The 26,892-nt window shown below is 38.3% G+C and overlaps 1 protein-coding gene and 1 pseudogene across 1 annotated transcript in view; both read left to right on the plus strand.

Moving 5' to 3' along the window:
• SBF2 (SET binding factor 2) overlaps nt 1–26,892 on the plus strand; it is a 589,674-nt gene that overhangs the window by 389,345 nt on the left and 173,437 nt on the right. Inside the window, exons 15-17 of the mRNA XM_050757377.1 lie at nt 2,584–2,788; nt 7,191–7,300; nt 9,278–9,427. Of these exons, the coding sequence (XP_050613334.1) occupies nt 2,584–2,788; nt 7,191–7,300; nt 9,278–9,427 (465 nt within the window). The remainder of the gene's footprint in view (nt 1–2,583; nt 2,789–7,190; nt 7,301–9,277; nt 9,428–26,892) is intronic.
• Nucleotides 9,434–17,719, plus strand: LOC126935656 (glutamine synthetase-like; annotated as a pseudogene).

Here is a 26,892-nt window from a genome sequence, read left to right on the forward strand (position 1 = left end):
ATTGGTATTTATTATTTTTGAGAAGACAGTATGTGGGTAAGAGTCATGCCTAAAGAACAGAGAACAAAAATACTACTTTTTGAAAAGGGCAGTTTTAGACACTACAGGCCAGTGACTGTTAAATGTTGACTTGGTGTTAAATCCAGACAGAATTCTAAAACAGTTTTTCAACACTTGATTCAGAAAGAGTGATTACTAAGAGTTGGACTAAGGATTTACTTACTTATTTTTCCCTGTCTTTGCTAGATATGGGGGAGAAATACAGAGCATGTATGAAGGCTACTTTGGCAAGAACAGATTTTAAATCTGATTTCACCTTCTGAGGAGCCTTATATAAGATAAGCTTAAGTATATAACTTAGGCAAAGTTGTTTGTCCTGCATCACATAATAAGGAGGAGAGCAAGAACTGGAACCCATGTGTTTTGACACTTAAAGCAGTGGGAGGAAGCAGTGTGTTTCTGTTATATTGCTGAGACATACTAACTATATCATCTGCCTCAGCCCAACGTTTTCTTTATCCAGGTCTGGGCCATATAACCAAAAAGAATTGTGGGGAGCAGCCCTCAAAGGTGATGGCAGTTGGCCATTTTAACTATCAAGAGGATGTATGGGATAGTATTGAGTTTAATCTATGCATCAATAACATAGGTTCAGTGGGAATAAGGAATTTTCTGGCTGCAAAGGGTAAGTGTTAGAATTGGTCAAGAATAGTTGTAAAGCAGCCTTGCCTAGAGAACTTTATAAAAGAATGGATTCCATTCTACCTGGAGTGTTTGAGATCTAATCCTGCTTAACTAGATGACTAAAAAGTTCATGCCAACCCCAAGAGTCTATAAAAGTATTAGCTGACACAGTTAATTCAATTCTTGCAATTCTTATGTGTATTGAACTGTGTCCCGCTCATTAAGATGCAGTAGGAAGAGATTTAGAGTGCCTGCTATGTGCCAGGCAGTTTCTAGATGCAGTAGGTATACATCTACCCTCATAGAGCTTTATTTTCTGGAGAGAAGGATAGACAATAAACAAGTTAAATAAAATGTAAAGTATGTGAGACAGTGATAAGTGATATAGAGAAAAATATAACAGGGATAGGGAGTGTGTTGGGGGAGAGAGTATAATTTTAGATAAGGTGATCAGGAAAGGTGGCTTTTGAGCTAAGAAATGCAAGAAAGGAAGGAGGATGCTGTACAGATTCATGGGGCACAGTCATTCCAGGCAGAGAGAACAGTTAAGTGCAAAGGCTTTGAGGCAGGAACAAGAAGTTCTGTGTGTCTAGAGCAGAAAAAATGAAATAAATCATGGCAGAACACATCACATAGAAAGGCCAGATCTTGTCGAGCTTTGTAAGTTGTTTTAAGAACCTTGGGTTTGGCCGGGCACGGTGGCTCAAGCCTGTAATCCCAGCACTTTGGGAGGCCGAGACAGGTGGATCACAAGGTCAGGAGATCGAGACCATCCTGGCTAACCCGGTGAAATCCCGTCTCTACTAAAAAATACAAAAAACTAGCCGGGTGAGATGGCGGGCGCCTGTAATCTCAGCTACTCGGGAGGCTGAGGCAGGAGAATGGCGTAAACCCGGGAAGCGGAGCTTGCAGTGAGCTGAGATCTGGCCACTGCACTCTAGCCTGGGCGACAGAGCGAGACTCCATCTCAAAAAAAAAAAAAAAAGAAAAAAAGAACCTTGGGTTTTATTGTGAGTGAGATGACGAGCCATTGGAATGAATAGAATGGTTATGTGATGAATTGACATACTCTTAACTAGATCACGTAGTCTGCAATGTTGAATGAAGGAGTACAGGTGGAAGCAGGGGAACTAGGAGACTGTTGTAGTGCTGTAACATGAGGTGTTGACTTGAACCAAAGTGTTGTGAAACTGGCCAAGTTGTAAACATTTTAAAGGTAAAGTCCGCAAGATCTGCAGAGGAACGGATAATTGGGTGTTAGAGAATGGCATTAAAGATAACTCTAAGCTTTTTGCCTAAGTGATTGGAAAAAATAAATGTGCCATATACTGATGTGAGGAAGACTGAACAAAGCAAGGATAGAGGTGGGTGAAGAGTAAGAGCTCCATTCTGGACAACATAGATTTAGAATTTTTTTTAAAATCCAACTGAAAATATTGTATAGAGAGTTAAACATGTGGGTATGGGGTTTAGGAGAAAGCTTGTTTAAAGAAAAAAACTTGCGAATTGTTGGTGTTTTTATGGTAAAGATAGGAGACTGGAAGTGATCACCAAGGAAGGAGTGTTAACAGAAAAAAAGACCCAAGGACTGAGCCCTGAGGTATTCACATTGTTAAAGAGAGTAGGGAGATGAGAAATAGAAAAAGATGTAGCAAGAAGACCTAGAAACCAAGTAAAGAAAGTGTTCGTGGAAGAGGAAGACAGATGTCCAGCTGTATCAGATGCTGCTGATAGAGCATGTAAGAAGAAGTAAGATTTTGGTACTTCATGTTTTATGGCGTATGTATGAATGTATGTATAACCACCCAGCTCATGTCTCTGTAAGCTCCCACTCCCTTCCTGGCGATCTGCCATTGTTATTTTAACTTGGAATAATTTTACCTATGTCTGATATTACAGGAGAATCCAAACCCTCATATGGCATTCCAGAAAGTTCCGCGGCCAACAGAAGGATCCCACTTGCGAGTTCATATTCTTCCTTTCCCAAAGATTAATGAAGCCCGGGTTCAGGAATTAATACAGGAAAACCTTGCTAAGAACCAGAATGCACCTCCTGCCACAAGAGTAGAAAAGAAATGTGTTGTGCCAGCTGGTCCACCTGTTGGTATGTATTTGCCTGTCTGTTTTAAGAGTAAACTTTTTATAAAGATATAAGACCCAAAAAGGAAAAGTGTACAATTTGATGAATTTTCACAAAGTGAACAAACTCCTGTAGCTAGAATCAGAGCATTATCAACACTTAGAAACCCTGTTTCATTCACTGCCTCCCAAAAAGGGTAATCATAACCCAACCGCTGCCACTATAGAATCTTTTCTTTTTTTAATAACAGCTTTATTGATATATAAGTTACATACCATAAATTCACCAATGTAAAATGTACAGTTCCTTGATTTTTAGTATATTTACACACTCATTCAACCATTATCACTATTTAATTTGAGCATATATATAGAGAGAGAGATGGAGATTCACTCTTGTTGCCCAGGCTGGAGTGCAATGATGTGATCTTGGCTCACCGCAACCTCTGCCTCCTGGGTTCAAGCAATTCTTCTGTCTCAGCCTCCTGAGTAGCTGGGATTACAGGCATACGCCCACTCACCCAGCTAATTTTGTATTTTTAGTAGAGACAGGGTTTCTCCATGTTGGTCAGGCGGGTCTCGAACTCCTGATCTCAGGTGATCTGCCCACCTTGGCCTCCCAAAGTGCTGGGATTACAGGCGTGAGCCACTGCACCTGGTGAGAATATTTTTATAACCTAAATAGAAACCTCACATCTATTAGCAGTCACTCCCCATTTCCTTCCCAAACCATCTCCTCCTCAGCATTATACTGTAATCTACTTTCTATTTTCATAGCTTTACCTATTCCGGACATTTTATATAAATAGAATTATACAATATGTAATCTTTTATAACTGGCTTCTTTCATTTAGCATAATATTTCAAAGGTACATCTATGTTGTAGCATGTGTCAGTATTTTGTTTCTTTTTTGTTGTTGTTGTTGTTTTGAGATGGAGTGTCGCTCTGTCGCCCAGGCTGGAGTGCGGTGGCGCCGTCTTGGCTCACTGCAAGCTCTGCCTTCCAGGTTCACGCCATTCTGCTGCCTCAGCCTCCTGAGTAGTTGGGACTACAGGCACCTGTCACCACGCCTGGCTATTTTTTTTTGGATTTTTAGTAGAGACGGAGTTTCACCGTGTTAACCAGGATGGTCTCGATCTCCTGACCTCGTGATCCGCCCGCTTTGGCCTCCCAAAGTGCTGGGATTACAGATATGAGCCACTGCACCTGGCCTCGTTTCTTTTTAAATGTCTGAATAATACTCCATTGTTTGGATATATATCACATTGGTTATTTATCCATCAGTTGATGGATATTTGAGTTGGTTCTACATTTTGGCTATTATGAATAATGCTGCTGTGAACATTTATGTGCAAGATTTTGTGTAGATATGTTTTCAGTTCTCTTGGATGTATACTTAGGATTGGAATTGCTGGGTCATATGGTAATTCTATGTTTAATGTTTTGAGGAGCTGCCAAACCATTTTCCAAAGCAGTTGTGCCATTTTAGATTTCTGTCAGCAGTGTATAAGGGTTATAATTTCAGCCACTGATACTGAACATTTTTTCATGTACTATTGGCCATTTCACTGTCTCTTTGCCCATTTTGAAATTGGGCTATTTGCCTTTTTATTACTGAGTTGTAAGCATACTCTGTATATTCTACAGATAAGTCCCCTACCAGATATATTATTTGCAAATTTTTCCCCAATCTGTGAGTTGTCTTCCTTTACTAACTTTTATCCCTTTTTTTCAGCTATTGAGGAAGATATATTAAAATCTCCCATTATAATAGCAGAATTCCCTATTTCTCAGTTTTTCCTGTTTTTCTTGACATATTTTGAAGTTGGTTAATTAGGTGCATGTATAAAATGTGAATTAGTTGGATTCTCCAAAGGAAAAAAATTCCAGATAGTAAACATATTTATTATAAGAAAATATGTTTTCTGGCTGGGTGTGATGGCTCACGCCTGTAATCCCAGCACTTTGGGAAGCTAAGGTGTGCGGATCACTTGAGGTCAGGAGTTCAAGATCAGCCTGGCCAACATGGTGAAACTCCATCTCTACTAAAAATGCAAAAAATAGCCAGGCGTGGTGGTATGCACCTATAGTCCCAGCTACTTGGGAGGCTAAGGTGGGAGGAGAATCACTTGAACCCGGGAGGCAGAGGTTGCAGTGAGCCAAGATCGTGCCACTGCACTCCAGCCTTGGTGACAGAGCAAGATTCTGTCTTACAAAAAAAAAAAATAGGAAAAAAAAAGAAAATATGTTTCCTAATAACTCAGCCTAAAGAAAATTTAAAATACTGCTAAAGATATTTTAGAATTAAAAGTTTATAAACATAAAGATGTTGCTCTCTCAATGAAGTATGTGTTATTGGAGATTGTAAGTTTTCTATTCTAATATGGATAGATTTTCAGTTTATGCCACCAACCTATGTGTGTGGGAAGCACCAGAGCCCACAATTATGAATGAGCATTTCAGAGAGAAAAGTCATGCGAAATAATCAGTTTAACCAGAAAATTAATGTTACATGATTAAAAATTATTTGAAGAAACTGGTAAAATTCAAGTAAGGGCTATAGTCTCATTCATTGTATTGTGCCAGTTGTTTTCCTGATTCTAATAAAACATAATTATGAAAGATGTCACCATAGAGGGAAGCTGGGTGACGAGTACAAGGATCTTCTTTGTATTATGTTTGCACCTTATTGTAAGCATATAATTATTTTTATAAAAATGTTTAAGGCTGAGTGCGGTGGCTCATGCCTGTAATACCAGCACTTTGGGAGGCCAAGGTGGGCGTATCACCTGAGGTCATGAGTTCAAGACTAGCCTGAGCAATATGGAGAAACCCCGTCTCTACTAAAAATACAAAATTAGCCGGGTGTGGTGGTGCATGCCTGTAATCCCAGCTACTTAGTAGGCTGAGGAAGGAGAATTGCTTGAACCCGGGAGGCAGCCAAGATCGCGCCATTACACTCCAGCTTGGGCAACAAGAGCGAAACTCTGTCTCAAAAAAAAAAAAAAGTTTAAAACATTATTTGAAGAATATAGGTTTGGTATTGATGAGATGAAAGGAATACTAATGAGTAAAATATAATAGTCTTTCTTCTTAGGTATGGGAGAAGGTAAAGGGATTGGGCCTTTAGAATCCAAAGAGTAGCCTTAAAGTATAAGTAGTCTTTTTGGCTTGAGAACCATTGATACTGTTCTCACTTATAAATGGGAGCTAAATAATGTGTACACATGGACATTAAGTGTGGAATAATAAGACACTGGAGACTCAGAAGGCTGGGAGGGTGGGAAGGGGTTGAGGGATGAGAAATTACTTAATGGCTACAATATACATTATTCTGGTTGATGGCTACACTAAAAGTCCAGACCACCACTATGCAGTACGTCCATGTGACAAGGCTGCACTTGTACCCCTTAAATTTACACAAAAAAAAGAATTATTGATACTACCTCATTTAAACAAATGACATAGTATAGTTCTTTGTGAAAGTATAAATTTTGTATAAATACTACTTTGATTTATATCCTTCTAATATTATTTTAATAAGTTAAATTTATTTAGGTAACCAGCTTAGTAGCCTAGGTAATACATTAGAATTTTCTAACCCTATGGTAAAAGGTGAAAGGTGCTAAGTTTACATGACTAAAAAGTGACTTTCCTAAGCCAGTATAGCAGTTCATTGATCATGATTATTTCTCTTTTTTTGCACTACTTCTTTCCTTCAAGTCACCTCTACTCAAATGCGTAATATCTAATATTTTGTGGAATGTAGTTTTTCTTTAGTAATATCTTAGAAATATTAACAATATTACTAGTTACAAAGTTTCAAATAGATGTTTGCCCTTGTTTAATATAACTTTACTTTGCAATGTGAATTAGTTCGCATAAAAGTTAAGTGTCTCATTAGAATCTATCCTGTGAAATTATTAATCGACTAGCCTGATACTTCAGCACTGCAACATGTAATCAAAATAATGATGTGGAATATTTTCAATGCTCTGTAATAAGAGAAAAAATAAAGTGTAGGTCATATCAATAGTTTTTGTTTGTTTGTTTTCTAATAAGAAATGTGGTCTCACTCTGTCACCCAGCTGCAGTATAGTAGTGCTGTCCTAGCTCACTGCAGCCTTGGACTCCTGGGCTCAAGTGATCTTCCCACCTCAGCCTCCCGAGTCACTGGGATTACAGTGCAAGGCACCATGCCTGGCTAATTTTTGTATTTTTTGTAGAGAAAGGGCTTGCTATGTTGCCCAGGCTTGTCTCAAACCTCTGGGCTCAAGGGATCATCCCACCTCAGCCTCCCAAATTGCTGGAATTATGGGCGTGAGCCTCCACACTCAACCTACAGTCTTAAAGTAATAGTCTCTTTGCTTTTGTAATTACCAAAGGAGTTTAATTTATTTGTGCTTTCTTTATATTCTTTTACTAGTTTCGATAATGGACAAGGTGACGACAGTTTTCAACAGTGCACAGAGACTAGAAGTTGTCAGAAACTGCATCTCATTCATATTTGAAAATAAAATTTTGGAAACTGAAAAGGTAATGAAATATCATCTTTCCCAAGTAAGCGTTTATCATTTCCCTTTCAGATTTACATGCTGAAGTTACCAGCTTTCTCTTCTTTTCTTCAGTGGAGTCTCCCTCTGTTGCCCGAGCTGGAGTGCAGTGGTACAATCTCAGCTCACTGCAAGCTCCGCCTCCCAGGTTCATGCCATTCTCCTGCCTCAGCCTCCCCAGCAGCTGGGACTACTACAGGCACCCCCCACCACGCCTGGCTAATTTTTTTGTATTTTTAGTAGAGACGGGATTTTACCATGTTAGCCAGGACAGTCTCGATCTCCTGACCTCATGATCCGCGCGCCTCAACCTCCCAAAGTGCTGGGACTACAGGCGTGAGCCACCGCGCCCGGCCAGCTTCTCTTCTTTAATTCTGTCCCTTTTCCTAATAAAGTCTTCTCTCATTGTTTGAATCATTTTAAATGAATAGTGTCTAAGATATAAAGCTGTTGGGCCAAGCTTAATTATATGACCAGCAGAAAAATATTCATAGTAATTTTTTCTCTCAAACTTTTAAACATTGTTCACTAAACACTATTTTGGCATATTACTTAGAAACTTAACATTTTATTTATTTTAGTTTTTATTTTTGGAGACAGAGTCTTGCTGTGTCACCCAGGCTGGAGTACAGTAGCGTGATCTTGGCTCACTGCAGCCTCTACCTCCCGGATTCAAGTGATTCTCCTGCTTCAGCCTCCTGAGTAACCGGGACTACAGGCATGCACCACTGCACCCGGCTCATTTTTGTATTTTTAATAGAGATGGGGTTTCATCATGTTGGCCAGACTGGTCTCGAACTCCTGGCCTCAAGTGATCCAGCCACCTCAGCCTCCCAAAGTGCTGGAATTACATGTATGAGCCAACACGCTTGGCCAAAACTTAACATTTTAATATAATTTTATGTATTGCAAAGAATCTAGTTAGAATATGTAATGGATTATAAGAACTGTAGTATTCAATTTAAATGTGCCTCCTTAGAGCATGTTTTCTTGCCTTGTTCAGTGAAACATGCTGAACATAATATAACCCTTTCTTACTGACTCATTGTCATAGTTCTGAATATCTATTTTCAGGGACTGGTAAAGCTTATAGAAATGTTTACCTTTAACCTAACTGACCCAGTGCCCTTTACATTTTGTGCTTTTTGGTTTCTGTGTTTTCTTATAGTTGGAGTCTTTCACTTCTCTTGCTTTCAACTTCCACATCCTATTTCTTATGCCTGCCTTTAGTGATATCATGCCCTTCTACTTCCTTCTTATTTTCTCCTTTGTTCTGATTTTTTAGCTAAATAAGCTTATTATTATTATATGTGAAGTAAATTAACTAAATCCTACATGGTGAACTGAAGGAGGCATCTTTATGGATGTTCTTGTTGTAAAGTGAAAAGAGTTTTAATGCATACACCTAGAGATAATCTATTTTTGCAACTCCGAGTCCTTTTTCTTTCCTTTTTTATGATATTTAAATGAAAAGAGATTATAGAACTTTACAGTCATAAATTAAAGCTGAATAGTGATTAAGCAGCCAACCAGTTTAAAAGTATGAAATCACTTGTATTTCTTATTGTTTTATTTTTTCTTTCTGTTCTTGCCATGGAAAATTGACTAGTTATAGAAAGAAGATGTCTTACATATCTGTGGCTTTGACTCATAATCTGAAGCAACAGTCAATTTGGTAACCAAAGTTTTATTAAGTTGAAGAAAAAAAAGTGAAATTAAATGTTTTTCAATTTATCACATAATTCTCTTATATTTCTTGCTGGTTTACGTATAAAAATAACTACAAATCTATTTTATCATTGGTCTTACTAATAAATCACCTCTTCCCTAGGAGTTTAATTTTATTAATAACTGTGTTAAATAAATTACAGGGTGCATTTGAATTTTCAAGATGATTGTTTGAAAGTTATTGTTTCCCCCAGTGGTACCATTTGGTCATTTGTACCTCTCTTGTCCTCAGACCCTTCCTGCTGCACTCAGAGCCCTTAAAGGAAAGGCAGCAAGACAGTGTCTCACTGATGAGTTGGGTTTGCATGTCCAGCAAAACCGGGCAATATTAGACCATCAGCAGTTTGACTACATAATAAGGATGATGAATTGTACTCTACAGGTAATTTGTAGTTCTTTCAGATTATTCCTCTCATTTGAGAATACTTTTCATTTTTCCAGAATATTTTGTAATTACCAGTATATCAGTTCTTGAACCTACCACAGCTAATAGGATGAAGCATCAGTATCTATATCATTTCTGTCAAATACTTTTTATTACTTGGCATAAATATTAAGAGTTTTTTGTTCTTTCTTTGTTTTCTCTCTGAAAATGCTAGATTATTTTACTAGTTTTGTAATATAAGCAAGTTCTTTGAAAATGAGAAGTCGTCTTTAAAGCATTCAGTTGTATATTCATGTCTGTAGTCACATCAGCCCTTTTCAGTCAGTTTTCAGTTGTACTGTTCAGGCAGAGGACAATGAATGGTGGATAATCCAAATGATAAATGAACTACTCAAGTAAGTATTTAAGTACTTTGTTTGTAAAGCACAATAACAAAATTTCCACTTGGCTTCAAAATATGTATATGATCTTTCAGAAACAAACTTCCCACAAAACAGTGAAGACAATTTAGGAGAAGCTAATCTTGTTTCCTTATCCTGCCTCCCTTGTTAGATAGTCTTTAACATTGGCATTCTGCCGAGAGGTAATGTAAAGTTCCTCTCTCAAACATTTTGCCCAAGATGGAAATGTAATTAAATATTAAAACTGTGGGATCATCTGTGGGACTCCAGAAAAAGTAAATAAATGCATGTTAAATATTGGTACATTGGAAAGCAAGAATTATAGCATATAATTAATCAAATTTATGAATGAAACAAGGCCTAAATAAATGAGATTTATAAATGTGCATGGAATGGAAGACTCAATATGTTAAAGATGTCAATTCTCCCCAAAACAATCTACAGAGACAATGCAGTTCCTATCAGAACCTTAAATAGAAGAATAAAAGCCTTAAAACTACCCACATACTCCTAAAGAAAAACAACAAAGTGTAGCAGTTTACCTTGTCAGGTATCAAAAATTTAGTTTAAGATTATATTACTTGGCCAGGCGCAGTGGCTCACGCCTGTAATCCCAGCACTTTGGGAGGCCGAGGTGGGCGGACCACAAGGTCAGGAGTTTGAGACCAACCTGGCCAGCATGGTGAGACCCTGTCTCTACTAAAAATACAAAAATTAGCCAGGCGTGGTGGTGGGTGCCTGTAATCCCAGCTACTCCGGAGCCTGAAGCAGGAGAATCGCTTGAAACCGGAAGGCGGAGGTTGCAGTAAGCCGAGATCGCGCCACTGCACTCCAGCCTGGGTGAAAGAGCGAAACTCCGTCTCAAAAAAAAATAGTATATTAATATTATATTATTTAAGATAGTGTAGAATTGGCACACTCATAAACAAATTGACCGACAGAATAAAATAGAAAGCCCAGAAACAAATGCACACATATATGGAAACATTATTTATGACAAAACTGGCACCAGCAGTGAAAAGATGAGCAGTTTAATTAATAGTGCTGGGACATGTACACATAATATACCATTGATACAAAAAATGCATACATACCTCCTACCACACACAAGAATCATTTCCACATGTATTAAAGACTTAAATATGGAGAGCCAAAAAAAAGCTAATCTATAAGGCTTAAGAGTTTTCAAACATAATACAGGAAATATCCTTATGACTTTGGGATAGAGAAAGATTTGTTAAACTAGTCACGACTAGTGCCAGTGTTAAAAGATTGATAAATTTTACTACATTAAAATTAAGAACTTCTGTTCATTAAAAGATAACATAAAGAGAGTGAAAACATAAACCTCAGAGTGAGAGGTTAGTGCTCAGATTACAAGAACTATAAGTCAGGCATAGTGGTGTGCGTCTATAGTCCCAGCTACTCAGGCAGCTGAGATAGGAGGATCATGTGAGCCCAGGAGTTAGGCTGCAGTACACTATAATTGCATCTGTGAATTGCCACTGAACTCAAGCTTAGATAACTTATCAAGACCCCATCTCTTTAAAAAAGAAAAAAACCCTACAAATCAATATTTTTTCAAAAAGATAACCTAAATTCAAAAATGAGCAAAAGATTTAAGTGTCTTAATTAAAAGGATACAAAGGTAGAGCTGAGAATGGGAGAAGAGCAGAGTTTCTGAGCAGCACAGCGGCCTCCCCTCCTCTCTCCTCACCCCACTCTCGCAGCCTACCTTTACCTACCTGCCTGCTCAGTGCCCAAAACACCTTCCACCATGACCACCTCAGCAAGCTCCCACTTAAACAGAGGCATCAAGCAGGTGTACATGTCCCTGCCTCGGTGTGAGAAAGTCCAGGCCATGTATATCTGAGTCGATGGTACTGAAGCAAGACTGTGCTGCAAGTCCCAGACCCTGGACAGTGAGCCCAAGAGTGTGGAAGAGTTACTTGAGTAGAATTTTGATGGCTGTAGTACTTTGAAGGTTCTAACAGTGACATGTATCTCATGCCTGTTGCCATGTTTTGGGAGCCCTTCCGCAAGGACCTCCACAAGCTGGTATTCTGTGAAGTTTTCAAGTGCAATTGAAAGCCTGCAGAGACCAATTTGAGGCACAACTATAAATGGATAATGGACATGGTGAGCAACCAGCACCCGTGGTTTGGCATGGAGCAGGAATATAACCTCATGGGGACAGATGGGCACCCCTTTGGTTGGCCTTCCAGTGGACTCCCTGAGCCCCAGGGTCCGTATTACTGTGGTATGGGAGCAAAGTCTATGGCAAGGATATTGTGGAGGCTCATTACCGGACCTGCTTGTATGCTGGAGTCAAGATTGCAGAGACTAATGCTGAGGTCATGCCTGCCCAGTGGGAATTCCACATTGGACGCTGTGAAGGAATCAGCATGGAAGATCATTTCTGGGTGACCTGTTTCATCTTGCATCGTGTATGTGAAGACTTCAGAGTGATAGCAACCTTTGATCCTAAGCCCATTCCTGGGACTGGAATGGCTCAGACTGCCATACCAACTTTAGCACCAAGGCCATGCGGGAGGAGAATGGTCTGAAGTACACTGAGGAGGCCATCAAGAAACTAAGCAAGTGACAGCAGTACCACGTCTGCATTTTTGCCCGGCCTGGCACCTAATTGGATTCCATGAAACTTCCAACATCAGTGACTTTTCTGCTCTTATAGCCCATCATAGTGCCAGCATACACATTCCCCAGACTGTTGGCCAGGAGAAGAAGGGTTACTTTGAAGATCACTGCCTTTCTGCCAAATGTGACCCATTTTCGGTGACAGAAGCCCTCATCTGCCTGTGTCTTCTCAAACCAAAGTTGAGCCCTTCCAGTACAAAAACTAAGTGGACTAGACGTCCAGCTGTCAAGCCCCTCCTAGTTCTTCCTCTCACTCCAACTCTTCCCCTCTCCCAATTGTCCTAATTGTAACTCAAAGGATGGAATACCAAGGTCTTTTTTTTTAATTCCTTGTGCCCAGTCAATCTTGCTTTATTTGTTTGGCTGGGATAGAGGGGTCACATAATTAATTTCTTCACATCTTTACCCTCCTTTTTTTCCCTATCACTGACGGTTTTTAGTACATTAGTGGGGAGGTGGGTGGTGAAACATAACCACTGCTTCCATTTAATGGGGTGTGCCTGTTCAGTAAGCGTAGCTATGGGAACAGAGTGCATGTTTGCAGGATGGGGACTTTTTCTTTGAAGTACCTGAGAGGGGAAGACCTGACTTAACTCTGGTTAGGTTAGGACTTCCCTTTGTGGTGGAAATGTTTCTTAAGAGGTTATAACCAACTTTCTATTAAAATTAGGGATTAAGAGAGAAGGTAGGGATTGGGGATCAGGGAGGAGAATGGCCTTGGTCTCTTGCTTGTGTGGAACTAGCCTGGCTTGGGGTGAAATGCCCTCAGAACACAAAGCTTAGTATAAACTGATGGATATCCCTACCTTAAAAAAAGAAAAGGTTCTTTTTGCTTGGTCCTCTATTTATCACACAAAACAGAGCAGTATTTTTATATTTAAATGTAAAAACAAGGGTGGGGTGCGGTGGCTCACACCTGTAATCCCAGTACTTGGGAGGCCAAGGCAGGTGGATCACGAGGTCAGGAGATTGAGACCATCCTGGCCAACATGGCGAAACCCTGACTCTATTAAAAATACAAAAAATTAGCCAGGCATGGTGGCAAGCATCTAGTCCCAGCTGCTCAGGAGGCTGAGGCAGGAGAATCGCTTGAACCTGGGAGGCGGAGGTTGCAGTGAGCTGAGATCATGCCACTGCACTCCAACCCGGGCGACAGAGCAAGACTCCGTCTCAAAAAAAAAAAAATGTAAAAACAAAAAGTTTATATATATAGTTTTGTGTCTTATGTGTGTTTTGCTAAAGGAAAACAACATACAGGTCACGGGGTACCAAATTCGAGGCAAATAGTCTAGATCAAAATCAAGTAGCCCCTTTTGAGTAAGGAATGAGGAAAGTAGTGCTTGAAAAGTTGTTGATTTGCGGTTAGTCCCTCATGACCACTTTAGGGTTTCTGTGCCCTGCCCACCCTCTGGAGAAGATGAATACTGGTCAGTTAACAGATGACATGTTACTAGCAGTCACTCGATCCCCATGGCTTTGGTTTAAAAGACATATACTTGTCCACATGAGTTTACAGGTAAGAGTTAGCTGGTCAACTTGAGCATGTTACTGATAGAGGGGATATTGGGGTTATTTTCTGGTGGGAATAACATGTCACTAAAGCAGGCCTTTTGATATATTGAATTTTTAAAAAAAAAAAATAGAAGTTAGATTTTAAAATCTAAATCTGTAGGGTTTCTAAGTAATTTTTACAGAATTGCTTGTTTGCTTTAACTGTCTCCTCCCTCTGCTCTTGAAGGATATGGGGACAGGGCTAGAGTCAAAACACTTGAAATTTTGTATCCCAATGTCTTTTCTCCCAGTGTGAAATATTCCATTCTTTTGTTAAGACTACTGAGGAGTTATTTTTTTCTTTTGTAATAAGAAACAAACCCCACCTTTATCTCTACATTTCCCCTACCATTCTCTGGTTTTTGTGTTTGCTGCAGGGGGCCAGCTGTGGTTTTCTCTTGCCATGATGACTTCTAATCGCCATGTGCAGTATGCTGAAAGTCAGACAACTCCTTACTGTAAACAAATTGTGTAACTGCCTAGAGCAGCACTTATAAATCAGCCTAACATAAGATCTCCAAAAAAAAAAAAAGATAAAAGATATAAGGAAACCCACTTGGATAATAATTGAAGAAATGCAAATTAAAACTATAAGGAGAGCCTTTTACACTCACTATTTGGCAAGAATTAAAAAGTCTGATAATATCAAACAAATGTTTGGAACAAATAGAGTGTATAAACTCTGCTAGTAAGCGTGTAAGTTGGTATAGCTACTTTAGCAAATTTAATAAGATATGAAAAATAAGATTATTTGTCATTATCTTATCAAGCTGCATATGAAGCATACTCTATCACCTAGTGATTTCATTCCTAGAGGAGCTCTTGCCCACATACCTCAAGAGACATGTACAAAAATGATAGTGGCAAGATTGTTCAAAATAGCAGAAAACTTGAAATGACTCATATGCCAACCAGCACTAGAATGGATAATTTATAATATCTCCTTACACTAGAATATTTTTTATCAGAGAAAATAAATGAACTGCAGTTACAAGGGATAATGTAGATGAATCTTAAAGGAGATAATTCTGTACAAAAATTAAAAAAATATTCAGCACTGTCATGAGTTACAGAAAAATAAAAAGGAAAAAAGAAAAAAAAGGACAATTCAACTATAATATAGTTCTACTTTACACAATTCAAATGCATGTTATATACTATCTAAGGATATTTAATGATACAAACATATGTGGCAAAAATATTTTTTAAAAGCTAAGGTAATAAGAAAATATTTAAGAAAATTACCTCTGTTCGACACAGAGGAAGAGCCGTGAACGTGGGGATCTTCCAATGTGATGGTAATATTCTATTTAGGTACATGGGTGTTCATTGTATCATTCTTGATAACCTTGTAGCTTATGCATATTTTATGTCTTAAAGTACTGACTGCTATTAGATTTTTTACAGGACATACTTATCTTCTCAAACTCACATCAAACAGTTTGTAGATTGTATAAGCTGATTGACAAGTTAGGGGATGAGTCACTTTTACTGGATTTCTTTAGAGTATGGATATTCTCTATTTCTTTAGAGTATGGATATTCTTTAGCATGTGAGACAGTAGATATAATACTTTATAATGACAAAAATCAAAAACAACCTAAATGCCTACCACTTGGCTAGTGATTAAATATGGTGCAACTCTTCTTTAAAACACTGTTCAGCTACTAAATAGAAACAAGTAGATCTATACATGTACTGATATGGAAAAATTTCTACTATATATTGCTAGGTAGGCAAAAGGGAAGTTACATAAAGTAGATATGAATCTCTTTTTGACCTAAAATTGTATGTATGTATGTATGTGTGTATGTATGTATGTATATGATAGTAAAAATCTGGAAGGATATTTACACTAAACCCTGTTAAGATTATCCTGATAAGAGAGATACCAATGATTATCTCTGGGATATGGATTAGAAGAGTTTTGATTTCCATTTTAAACCATTCTCTACTTGAAACATACACATCTAACTACATTACATAAGATATATAACAAGTGTATATTACTTTTATGATTCGAAAAAAGTCCTCAGTTTTTTAGAAAGGAAATTTTAACATCCTATGAGAAGAACTTGCCCTAAAAAAAGGCCCCGTCTTTTGTTACTTTGTTACAGTTACTTTGTTATCATTGTTATAGAGAATAAAGCAATAGAATTAACAGATTAAGGTCTCTAGAAGTCCTAAAGTCAGGTGATTTCCTGATTCCCCAATAATTGGAATTAAAATTACAAAAACTATTTTGGAGCTTTTTGCTATTAGTACTTTCTGTGCTGTTTATTAGCTGAAGAACTAACTTTTAAGACTTTCTCTAAACTTAATTTTAGCATTTACGATTATGGCACTTACAGAATAGCAGATACCCTTAGGCTACAAATATTTTTCATTTGACTAATCATATTTCTAGAAACAAAAAAGACATGGAGTTTTTTTGCAGCTTTCAAATACAATTGATTTACTCAGGAGTTGTTTGAAAAAAAACCAAATACATTTGGATTGAGGGGCACTTAATATTTTATAATTCACTATTTCATATATACATAAAAAGAGATCCTGTGCTTCATTAAGCACATGCTGTTGTTGAACGTTATATAGAGGCCCTTCCCAGTTATGAATGGGCTTATATGTGATGTTCTTACTTTAATGTGTTATTTGTTTAATGTGTTACCCACTTGGGATTTGTTAGTATTTATATTCTTGACGCAACAACATGCTTATCAACAGGGATTTGACATGACATTCTGAACATATTTTTACAAAAGCATAGAGTTTCAAGGCAGAGTGGCCAAACATCTGTGTTGATGTTTTAAGAAAGAAACATTAACTAAATGAACTAATTTTTAGGTAGTGATTCAGAAACTTTGGTAATTTTTGCTTTTCATGACCTAGAAGTTATTCTTGTGTCTTTCCTGTCCACAAGGGAAAATTAAATGGAACATGAGTACTGCCAAAAGGCTGTTTATCAGGTTATTTCAATGCCAGTGTAATTTTTTACAGCACTGTTTCATAGAGGTTATAGACTATTCCTATATATCATTTCATTTCAAAGAACTGATCATATTTTAGTATTTTTTGAAAATGAGATTACTAAAAATCTCTCCAAAAATATCATGGCCTTAACTTTTTACTTTGTCAAATATATAGTTAAGGCTTTTTATGTGTCTAGATCCTAGCTAAGGTCTTTTGAGAATAAATTGTAATTTGAAAACCCAGTGAAGTCTTCTATTTCCAGCATCATGTTAAATTACATATACTATAAGGAATCCTCTCACTAACATAGAAATAGATCTCAGAAAATTACAAACAAATATAAACCATTATTTTGTTACATTGCGTCTCCCAAGAAGAAAAGAAAATCTCTAATGTATACCTCCTTATACTCTGAAGAAAAGGACAAATAGAGAAAACCAAGCCCTGAGCAGTTAGCAGTTAGGGCAATCATATTTGTGAGTACACCCGTGGCCTCTATAAGTCTTGGCCATCTGGTTGAACCTGAAAGTTTTGCATCAAGCTGGAACACTGGAAAAGGAATATTAGAATAATAGTCTCCAATCTCATCCAGGTTGCTGTGAATGCCATTAATTCATTCCTTTTTATGGCTGAGTAGTATTCCATCATATATATAAGCCACGGTTTCTTTTTTTTTCTTTTTTTCTTTTTCTTTTTTTTTTTTTTTTTTTTGAGACAGAATCTCGCTCTGTCACGCAGGCTGGAGTGCAGTGATGTGATCTCGACTCACTGCAACCTTTGCCTCCCAGGTTTAAGCAGTTCTCTGCCTCAGCCTCCCGAGTAGCTGGGATTACAGGCGCATGCCACCACATCCGGCTAATTTTTGTATTTTTAGTACAAATGGGGTTTCACCATCTTGGCCAGGCTGGTCTTGAACTCCTGACCTTGTGATCCACCTGCCTCGGCCTCCCAAAGTGCTGGGATTACAGGCATGAGCCACCGCGTCCAACCCAATATGCCACAGTTTCTTTATCCACTCATTGATTGATGGGCATTTGGGATGGCTCTGCATTTTTGCAATTGCAGACTGTGCTGCTAAAAACATGCATGTGCAAGAATCTTTTTGGTATGACTTCTTTTCCTCTGGGTAGATACATTGCTGGATCAAATGGTAGTTCTACTTTTACTTCTCTAAGGAATCTCCACACTGTTTTCTATACTAGTTTACATTCCCACCAGCAGTGTAGAAGTGTTCCCTGTTCACCACATCCACACCAACATCTATTATTTTTTTATTTTTTGATTATGGCCATTCTTGCAGGAATAGGGTGGTATCATATTGTGGTTTTGATATGCAGGAAAGAGCCTGTGTTTTTGAAAACTGAAGAATATTTCCATATTAGTGAGTATGGTCTAGAAATGTGGTTGGAGAAGAGATGAGAACAGTAGATGGAGTAACCTATGGTTAAAGTAAGCAGATTGTATATGTGCATTAATCTCTGCTACCACCCAAAACCCCATTATAACAAAAGTAAACCACTTTAAAAAAATACATAAACCCACAGGCAGAACAGGAGAGGAGACAACAGCAACATCTTAGAAACTAGAAAGCTGATAGATGAGTGATCTTTACTTAGCAGACCCAAGAAAGCCTTTTCCTAAGCAGCAGCGGGAAAAGCGTTGAAGCAGCCCAGTTTACAAAACCCCAAAAGGCTCAGGAATTAGTAACATCATGTATCTCTTGGAGCAGAAGGACAAGGTAGGGCTAAAACATAAAAATAGAGGATTGGTTGAAAGCTGCTTAAGATTCTGTTGGATTCCCCCTCCCAGATCCTTTCTTAATTCGGTATAAACAGCCAGCTGCCTCTCCTTTACCATGGCAAAAGATTAGATGTTTGTTTGTTTGTTTGTATATTTATTTTTATGAGAGAAAGGCTGTAATTGGCCCGGAAGATACTAGGTCTGGTTGAAGGAAATTCTGTCTTGCTGTAAACAAGGAGGTTATGTGAATACCAAATACTGAGAATGCCAGTGGGCTTTCCACCTTCAGCTTCCAGAACTCTGGCAGCCTACCCTCAAGGCAAGAGATTGTAAACCTGTTCTCTGGGAAATGTGACCAGCCAAAGAGAAAAACACTTTATTAAAGATGTGGAGATTGATGTTTTTCAGTAGAACAGCTCTCCCAGGCCATACTATAATGAAGCTGTCACTCAACAAGTTTCATCCATGTGGACATTATTTTCTTTTGTCATTCTTTGGTTTACTTCTGCTTTCAGGAAATAACCTAAACAGAAGGGACCATCAAACAAAGTCAGTTGCTGCTCCACACCATTGTTCCCCCAAGTCTGCTTTCATTTTCCATTTTTCCTTGTAGAAGAACCATTCAGTCAGCATTTATAATTATCCTATCCTCTTCCTCTTGGGTGCCTGTATCACTCTGTACTGCCTCAGATAATCTCAGCTCTTATTTGTCCATGAAACTGGGTAAGCCACAATCATGGTTACCCTCTGGAAATAGACTTAAATAAATTAAGTACATTTTTGAAATCACACAACTAGTAAATTAAAGCGATGAATTCTTTTTTTTTTTTTTTTTTTTTTTTTTTTTTTTGAGACGGAGTCTCACGCTGTTGCCCAGGCTGGAGTGCAGTGGCGCGATCTCGGCTCACTGCAAGCTCCGCCTCCTGGGTTCACGCCATTCTCCTGCCTCAGCCTCCTGAGTAGCTAGGACTACAGGCGCCCGCCACCGCGCCCGGCTAATTTTTTGTATTTTTAGTAGAGACGGGGTTTCACTGTGGTCTGGATCTCCTGACCTTGTGATCCGCCCGCCTCGGCCTCCCAAAGTGCTGGGATTACAGGCTTGAGCCACCGCGCCCGGCCTAAAGTGATGAATTCTAAATGAAAATCTGGTATTTTCATTTGCCTCTTTAGATCTATCTTTAGATCTTCTCTCAGTCTAAAATTCTCCCTACACAATCTTACTCATCTGCATTACCGTCTCTTGCTTCTGCCTTCCAAATCTCAAGCCTAAATTCATCTCCTAAATGATTCTGCTACTGCACCAACTTCTTAACTGATCACCCTACCTCCATCCTGACCCATTTCTGTAATATAACTGTTCTCCATTTCACCAAAGTGATACTCGTATATTTCAAGTTGTATCTCGTCACTTCACAATTTAAAATCCTTTGCCTTCAGAGCAAATTCTGATCTTTTTTTTTTTTTTGAGACGGAGTCTCGCTCTGTCGCCCAGGCTGGAGTGCAGTGGCCGGATCTCAGCTCACTGCAAGCTCCGCCTCCCGGGTTTACGCCATTCTCCGGCCTCAGCCTCCCGAGTAGCTGGGACTACAGGCGCCCGCCACCTCGCCCGGCTAGTTTTTTGTATTTCTTAATAGAGACGGGGTTTCACCGTGTTAGCCAGGATGGTCTCGATCTCCTGACCTCGTGATCCGCCCGTCTCGGCCTCCCAAAGTGCTGGGATTACAGGCTTGAGCCACCGCGCCCGGCCCAAATTCTGATCTTATCTTGGCCCCTGCCTATATCTATAGTCTCATTGTTCACTGCTGTCAGTCCCCAGGCCTTACACATCTATTGCCTTTGTTTGGAACACTGTTTCTTCCCCCTCTCCTTTCTCCTCCCTGCTCCCTCAATCTTTCCTTTCCCTTGGCCAACTCCTCCTCATCCTTTAATTTCAACTTGGATGTCATTTCTTCCTATAAGCCTTCCTCAGCCCATGAAGCCTGGATTGGTAGCCACTCTGTGCCTCTACTTCTTCTTGTACTTCCCCTATACTATCCACCATGATCCTGCAGTAGCACTTACCACATATAATGATATTGCCTGTTGACATCTGTATTCCCGTTTTGTCTGGCATGGAGTAGTCTCTCACTAAAAATTTGATGAATTAATAAATGAATGTATTGTAAGTAGCTGCTTACCTCAGCTGGTTAGAATTTTAGTCCCTATACTGAGTTTCTATCCCTTCACAGGCCAGTAGCTTTTGCCCCTTTCTTGGCTATAATCTAACCATCAACCCAAGCCAAGCTCTATTCACCTTTGTGTCTTTGTGTACGGTAATCTCTAGGTTAGAGAATGTTGATGGATATGTTGATAATTCATGACCTAGCTTGAAAGTAAAACTTAAAGTTTGCATATAGCTGGTCAATATTGTGCCAGTGGACAGTAGTGTCATTGATATATTTAAAGTGCAAATGTTCATACTGCTGAGTTACAATTACCATAGCTAAAGCTTACACATCTGTATTTTTTTAATGTTCCACAAGTAAATTTGATATATACCTAGAGTTGAAATATCAGTGCCCTGTTATCTGGAGTAGTCATTTTTAAAACTTTTCATGTTCATTTCTGGGCCTCATCATCAGATGTTCTGATTTGGAAAGTTTGGGAAGGGGTAGATCAGAGCTAACATTTGAAACTTTTCAACAGTGAAATGAGCAGCTTTGTAGAAATGCAATCCCCATCTCATAGAGTGTGCCATCAAACACTCTTATAGTCATTTGTCAGGAAAACTGTAAAGGATTTCTACATTGTCAGGGAGATTGGACTAAGTGCCCTCTAATGTGTCTCCTCCTCTGAATTTCATGATCTCAGGACACTTTTTTTTTTTAATCCCTGCTTACGAGAAGCATTCCTGGTTCTCCAGTTCATAACACATTATCATCTTTGGTCCCTTCCTTCTTTTATGTATTTGTTTATTTTTATCAGCATGCTCCCAATCTCCCTCAAGTGTTTAAATGTGCTTTTTTAATTGACAAATAAAATTGTATATTTATCATGTGCAACATGATGTTTTGAAGTATGTATATATTGTGGATATTTTAATGTGTTCAATGTATTATTTTCTATGCAGGTGTCCTTGAAAAATGTATGTTGTTTAGTACACATGTATTTTAATTTATGTAAATGGTGTGTTATGTATTTCATTCTGTTTATGTCTTTTGTCAGTCAGTATTATGTTTTTAATAAAACGTGAATCTCGAGTAAATCTGATTCCAAAATCAGATCGATACAATATAAAGAAAGGCAAAAAAGCCCCTTTTTCTTATGAATGTAAATGCAGAACTCTTAAGAAAAATATTGGCTAATCTAATCTAGTAGTGCATTAAAAAAGTAAAATGCATAATATAGTGGAGTTTAACCTAGGATTCTTTCAGTGTAATGCACCCCATTAATAGATTAAAGGAAAAGAATTACGATTATCTCAGTCAGTTAAGAAAAGACATTTAATAAAGTTTAATCCTATTTATTTTAAAGTTCTTAGAAGCTATTATTAGAAAAGAGCTTCCATGTTTGGTAAAACCTACAGCAAGCCTTGTAGTTAATGAAGAAACTTTATATGCATTCCTTTAAAATCAGAGCAAGACAAAGATGCTTACTATTACACTATTCACAATATTATTAGTGTGTCAGTAGCTGTCATTATTTTTAGATAGAAAATCAGATTTCTGATCCTCTACCTAGAAAATGTATCAGATAGAACAAACTATTTTTACTAATAAGATGATTTAGTTAGGTTTTCAAATATAAGATTAGCCTATAAAAATCAATAGCATTTATTTTCATCAGCAAAAAACAACTAAAAAGTAAAATTTTTTAGAACTTGTGCTTTCTACCTTTCCTCTTCCCCCTCCCATTCTTTCTTTTCTCCCACCTTTCCTTTCTCCTTCCCTGCCTTCTTTCCTTCTTTCTTTCCTTGTCCAGGCACCATTCAGCAGGCTCAGACAGAGAAGTAATGGCAGCCAAATGGTAGCTGGGCCTTATACTTACAAACATTGAGTTTAAATGAGGTAGTATAAGTGGCCTAGTGAAGTCAGGGTATTGTTTATACTCAGAAGACAAAGCAAATACGTAAATCTACTGAGGGTAATGTTAGCCAAGTTTTTCACACATAGAGAAGTGAGTTCAAATATGGAAAAGGAGAAAGCTAGAATGAATCATATAGTTTTGGATGAATTTAAGCTAATGATGCTTACCTTTTAATAAATACTGAGATAAATACAGGTGGAAAATGTGGGTGTGTATCTATGTGTATATGAGGGGAGGAGTTAGGAATGCATATATGTATTTCCTTGCTCTGTTCTGAGAGTCTGGCAACAGACACCCTATAGCAATAAGCATATCTAGTGTCCAGATCTTGGTTTCTAAATATGAGTCTACTAAAAGGAACTAGGATTCCTTGAAGAAATGGCTAGCAGCAGGGGTGAGGCAAGGAAAATATAAGCAGGGCTTGAACATCTTTTTATTTCAAAAAGTGCAGAAGTGCTTAAAGAATCAATGAACTCTAGTTGGATTTTTAAAAACTGTGGTTAAATGTATATAACATTAAACTTACTGTTTTAACCATCCTTAAGTATACAGCTTAGTGGCATTACATATATTTATATTGTTGTGCAAATGTCACCACCTTAAATCTCCAGAACTTTTTCCGTCTTCCCAAACTGAAACTTCCTATCTATTAAACGGTAACTCCCATTTCCCCCTGCCCCCAGATCCTGACAACCACCATGCTACTTTGTGTCTCTGTGAATTTGGCTACCCTGAGTACTTAATGAAATCATACATTGTTTGTTCTTTTGTGACTGGCTGATTTAGCATAATATTGTAGCATGTATCAGAATTGCCTTCCTTTTTAAGGCTAAATAATATTCCATTGTATGTATATACCATGTTTTGTTTACCCATTCATCTGTCAGTGGACACTTTGGGTTGCTGTCACCTTTTGCTTATTGTAAATAATGCTGCTATGAACATGAGTATGCAAACATCTCTTCAAGCTCCTGCTTTCAGTTATTCTGAGTATATAGCCAAAAGTAGAATTACTGGATCTTATGGTAATTCTCCTTTTAATTTTTTGAGTAACTGTCATACTGTTTTGCGTAGTAACTGCATCATTTTACATTCCCACCAGCCCAGGGGTTTCAGTTTCTCCACATCCTCACCAACGCTTGATTTTTTTTTTTTTTTTCAATAGTAGCCATCCTAATGTATGTGAACTGGGTATCACATTGTGGTTTTGATTTGCATCTCCCTAATGGGAGCGGTGTTGAGCATCTTTTTGATTAGTGACAGTATGAGCAAGCTGCAAGAGTACCTGACCCTACATTGACCTCTGAGCATAAGCATAGATGCCGCTTCGCTTCCACCTTCCAATCACGAAGTGACACTAACAGCACCATACAGAGAAAGGAACTAGAGATAATATAGTACCAGCTTAGTTAAATTGACGGTACCTAGTCACCACACTCTTCTTCCCCGTCAGTATCGAATTTAACCTAAAAGACCTGTAAGGTTGTGAACTCAGTGTGTCTCAGCTGAGTCAGCTAAAAGATTAGACTTTGTATATTATAGTTAGACATCTCAACACTGCAGCTACTGTATCTTACTTGATTTATCTTTTAGAGCGGTCATAGACATTTTTCTGTTCCCTTACCTGAAACTTGTGATAGGAATCTAAAGCCTGAGCTCGTTGTGATCTTTTTCAAAATTCTCTAGCACACTTTAAAACAATGGACTGCCGGGCTCAGTGGCTCAAGCCTGTAATCCCAGCACTTTGGGAGGCCTAGATGGGCGGATCACGAGGTCAGGAGATCAAGACCATCCTGGCTAACACGGTGAAACCCCGTGTCTACTAAAAATAATACAAAAAACTAGCCGGGCGAGATGGCGGCGCCTGTAGTCCCAGCTACTCGGGAGGCTGAGACAGGAGAATGGCGTAAACCCAGGAAGCGGAGCTTGCAGTGAGCTGAGATCCGGCCACTGCACTCCAGCCTGGGCAACAGAGCGAGACTCTGTCTCAAAAATAAATAAATAAATAAATAAAATAAAAATAAAAAAATAAAACAATGGACTAACCCCATTGTTCTTATTTGAACTAAAATATTTTATGGCAGTAACTATTTGGTTATCTATAGGCACTTGATTATAGTTGTCCATAGGTGATCATTTATTTAATGAATTGTTTTGCCATTGCATGCCACGGACTACCAGTTTCTCATTAACCACTGGCAAAAAACGTATTAATGCTTTTCAATCTAATTAGATCAAATAACTAATTCTAGATTCCAATCCTTAAGTTTCATTTCTCCTAAAACAACTTCTGTTACAGGTTAGGAAATTCCTTAAGTAACACTCTTTATTTTCTGCAAGTCTTTATTATACTTATCCCAGTTATATCTGTCTAAGTATATAGAAAAGACAGTAATTTCCAAATATTCTGGATAATTGCTTTTGCAAGTAGAATTTAAAATAGTATCTTACCTAGTTATATCAAATTGTATTAAGTGTTTGTTATACATATATAAGGGACATTTAATATAAATATAGGCTGGACACAGTGGCTCATGCCTGTAATCCCAGCGCTTTGGGAGGCCGAGGCGGGTGGATCACCTGAGGTCGGGAGTTCAAGACCAGCCTTACCAACATGGAGAAACTCCATCTCTACTAAAAATACAAAATTAGCCAGGCATGGTGGCTCATACCTATAATCCCAGCTCCTCAGGAGGCTGAAGCAAGAGAATCGCTTGAACCCAGGAGGCGGAGTTTGCCATGAGCCGAAATCGCACCACTGCACTTCAGCGCGGGCAACAAAAGTGAAACTCCATCTCAAAAAAAAAAAGAAATATAATAGCCTGTCAGCAGTTGTAGATTTGGCATTTTTCCCCCAACTTTTATTTCAGGTTTAGGGAGTGCATGTGCAGACTTGTTACGTAGTTAACTTGTGTGTTGCTAGATTTTGTATAAAAATGATTTTGTCACCCAGGTAATCAGGATATGGACCTAATAGGTAGTTTTTCAGCTCTTACCCTCTCTTCTCAAGTAGGCCCCAGTGTCTGTTCCCATCTTTCTGTCCATGTGTACTCAACATTTAGCCACCACTTATAAGTGAGAACATGTAGTATTTGGCTTTCTGATCTTGCATTAATTTGCTTAGGATGGATAATGGCCTCCATCTCCATCCATGTTGTCAACCATTGATGGGCATCTAGGTTGATTCCATGTCTTTGCTCTTGTGAATAGTGCTGCAATGAACATACAGGTTATACTTGTCTTTTTGGTAGAGCGATTTATATTCCTTTGGGTATATACCCAGAAATGGAATTGCTGGGTTGAATGGTGGTTCTGTTTTAAGTTCTTTGAGAAATCTCCATACTGCTTTCTACTGTGGCTGAGCTCATTTACATTCCCACCAGCAATGTATAAGCATTCCCTTTTCTCCACAATGTCACCAACCTCTGTTTTTGTTTTTTACTTTTTAATAATAGCCATTCTGATTCATGTGAGATGGTATCTCATTGTGGTTTTGATTTGCATTTCTCTAATGATTAGTGATGTTAAACATTTTTTATGTATTTGTTGGCCATGTATATGTCTTCTTTTGAGAAGTGTCTGTTCATGTCCTTTGCCCATTTTTTAATGGAGTTATTTGGGTTTGCTTGTTGGTTTGTTTAAGTCTCTTTTAGATTCTGGATATTAAATCTTTGTCAGATGCATAGTTCGTAAATATTTCTTTTCCGTTCTTTAGGTTGTCTGTTTACTCTTTAGATAGTTTCTCTTGCTGTGCCAAAGCTCACTATTTAGATCCCACTTGTCTATTTTTTATTTTGTTGCAATTGCTTTTGGAGAATTCACCATGAAACTTCTGCCAAGGCTTGTGTCCAGAATGGTATTTCCTAGATTTTCTTCTAGAGTTTTTATAGTTTTAGGTCTGACGTTTAAGTCACTAATCCATTTTGAGTTTATTTTTGCATACATTGAAAGGAAGGGGTCCAGTTTCAATCTTCTGCAAATGGCTAACCAGTTATCCTAGCACCGTTTATTGAATAGGAAGTCCTTTCTTCATTGCTTGTTATTGTCAACTTTATTGAAGATCAGATGGTTGTAGAT

Source organism: Macaca thibetana, chromosome 14 (assembly GCF_024542745.1).
Source record: "Macaca thibetana thibetana isolate TM-01 chromosome 14, ASM2454274v1, whole genome shotgun sequence".
In the NCBI taxonomy this organism is placed as follows: domain Eukaryota; kingdom Metazoa; phylum Chordata; class Mammalia; order Primates; family Cercopithecidae; genus Macaca; species Macaca thibetana.